Source organism: Acanthisitta chloris, unplaced genomic scaffold, assembly GCF_000695815.1.
Source record: "Acanthisitta chloris isolate BGI_N310 unplaced genomic scaffold, ASM69581v1 scaffold14706, whole genome shotgun sequence".
Lineage (NCBI taxonomy): Eukaryota > Metazoa > Chordata > Aves > Passeriformes > Acanthisittidae > Acanthisitta > Acanthisitta chloris.
In genome coordinates this window covers 2,192-4,745 of record NW_008679831.1, presented here as the reverse complement: position 1 = coordinate 4,745, position 2,554 = coordinate 2,192, and the positions used below count along the sequence as shown (strand labels likewise).

General features: G+C 60.3%; 1 protein-coding gene across 1 annotated transcript in view; it reads right to left on the bottom strand.

Moving 5' to 3' along the window:
- Positions 1-467: 467 nt before the first annotated feature.
- LOC103804851 (proprotein convertase subtilisin/kexin type 4-like) overlaps positions 468-2,554 on the bottom strand; it is a gene marked incomplete at both ends in the record, with an annotated part of 3,866 nt that continues 1,779 nt past the window's right edge. Inside the window, 7 exon segments of the mRNA XM_009077485.1 lie at positions 468-796; positions 868-880; positions 882-983; positions 1,016-1,048; positions 1,114-1,286; positions 1,844-1,932; positions 2,035-2,111. Of these exon segments, the coding sequence (XP_009075733.1) occupies positions 468-796; positions 868-880; positions 882-983; positions 1,016-1,048; positions 1,114-1,286; positions 1,844-1,932; positions 2,035-2,111 (816 nt within the window).

Here is a 2,554-nt window from a genome sequence, read left to right as displayed (position 1 = left end):
GGTGGACAGGAGCTGGGGACTGTGGAGTGTGTCCAAGCTGTCCTCTGTTGGTTTTGCTTCACCGGAAGTTTTGTGGGTTCATGGCTGAGCTCCTGCTGTGGCCACATGGGTGCAGCTGTTTGGAGACATGTCATATCTCATCCTTCTGTGCCTGGGAAAGGGCACAGGCCTCCTGGCCCCTCTGGAAATATATCCCAGAATGGATCAGGTCCCCAGGGGTATGGGGACAAGGCAGGTGGTGGGAGCCCCACCAGCCCTGTCCCAGTGCAGAGCTGGACATGGGGTAGGCTCAGCCCAAGTGCCACTGGGAAGGGAAGTCACCCTTTGAAAAGAGGGTGGTTGGAAAGGTAACAAGCAGTTTATTTTGGAAGCCAGGCGAGATCTCAGCTCTGTCCCCAGCTATGTCCCTGCAGTCCAGGCTGGTGTCCCTATGTTCTAGCCTGGGGACATCAGGAAGTCCCTCTTACAGCGCAAAGGCCCATGCAGTATGTGAGGCAGAGGACAGCTGGGAGGACAAGGATGCTGCAGATGAGGATAGCCATGAGGTTCCTCGGCCGCCTCCTCGAGGCAGAGGAGGTCTGTGCTGGGGAGCAGGTGTGGGTGAGCTCCTCAAAGGTGTGGGCAGGGGGACAGGATGTGCAGTTCGTGGCTGAAGTGCCCTAGCAGGTGTAGCAGGAGGGGTGGCAGCCGGCACAGAAATGGGTTGTGTCCCTGCTGGTGCCACTCCAGCCGTAGTAACATGGAGGGCAGTAGGACAAGCAGGAGCGCGGGTGGGCATACAGGGAGCTGCCACACTCTGTGGAGAGAGGGTGGGGTTAGCCCCCAGGGCCTGGAGCCCTCTCACTGTCCCCCAAAAGCCTCACTCACCCTCACAGGTTCCCCCGCATGTCCCTCCTGAGGCACTCGTCCTCAGCAGTAGCTGTGGTGTGCCTGACTGTCATGTCCTCATCTGTGCCATGCAGGTGCAGGATGAAGCTGCTCAGCTGGCCTGGGGACAGGACTCAGGATCTGAGGCCCAGATGAAGATGGAGCCTAGACCACCCTGTCCCTGGTGGGAAGGCAGAGGAGGTGAGCAGAGGCTCCTCATGCCCCTGAGGTCTGTGCTGAGCATACCTTGGTGATCCCTCTGTGGAAAGCGGCTGCACCCAGCACTCCAAGCCCATCCACTGTCTTCGTGTTGTCCTTGGGGCCCCAGCTGGCGCTGTAGATGTGCATGTGCTGGGAGTGCAGGCTGAGGGCCTGAGCCTCCAGCATGTCTGTCATGTCACCATCCAGCATTCGCACACCTGAGGGGCAGGGGCAGGAGCAGCTGTGGTCAAGGGGTGGCAGGAGCCGTGCCAGCTCCAGGTGGGTGGGAGCCATGCACGTGTTGTGTCAAGGGAAGGACCGGGGGGCACTTCCCTGGCCCCCTCTTCACCCTCCTTTGCCTTGAGCACCTTTCACATGACCCTGGCCTAAGCAGATCAGGCTCCCATGGGTCTTTGTGGCTGCCATGAGCTGGTTCCAAAGCTGCTCATTAAGCCTTTTGTAACTAAGCCCAGGGAGTTCTCCCAGCTTTTAACCCCCTTTGCCACCCACACTTCCACAAGGGAGCCTGAGCCTGCCCTGGGGTGGATGCTGCTGGGTGTTGGGATCGGGAGTCTGAGCCTGCCTGAGGAGGGTGCTGCTGGATGTTGGGATGGGCATTAAAACCCTGGGGAGGACCAAGTATGATGTGTAGTGACACTGCAGGACCCTCTGCTGCCCTGCAAGCCCCCCAGAGCAGCTCCCACCTGAGGCCACACATCCCCTCAGGGTGCTGGGGCTGGTTTCCAGCCTCCTTCCCACTGGAGCAGTGTCTCACCTCCGATTCTGGCGAGGAACGTGACACCTACCCCACAGATTCCGTTGTTGGCCACAGCTGCCACTTCTCCTGCACAGCATGTGCCATGCCTGGGGGAGACAGGGACCCTGTAAGCGGTGCAGGGACCTGGGTCAGCCTCAGCCCCTCCTAGAGTTGTGAAGCCCCCAGGGCAGCGTGGAGACAGAACCCACCAGTTATTGTCCCTGTCGTCGTATCTGGGTTGGGGATCGGGGTCATGGCTGTTGAAGTCGTATCTTGCCAGCGGATCCTGTTACAGAGCGAGGCAGCGGCGTGAGCAAAGTGCCTCTGGGCAGGGTTGTGACAGCTCGGCACAGGCGCCTGGCGCTGTGCCCAGTGTTGGCACCGTGCAGAGCTGTATCTGCCAGCACAGGGGGACCAGGGGGGCCCTTCGTGCCCCACTGTGCCGGGTTAGCCTGGAGGTACATCCAGTGCAGAGAAGGGAATGGGGCTGGGGCTCAGGGAGTGGCTGAGGGACTGTGGGGGCTCACTCTGAAGAAAAGGAGGCTCAGGGGGCACCTTCTCACTCCCTACAACTCCCTGAGAGGAGGTGCAGCCAGGTGGGATCAGGCTCTGCTCCCAGGGAACAACAGGGCAAGAGGAAACAGCATCAAGCTGTGTCAGGGGAGGTTCAGGTTGGACATCAGAAGGACTTTCTCCATGGAAAGGGCTGTCAGGCATTGGAAGGGGCTG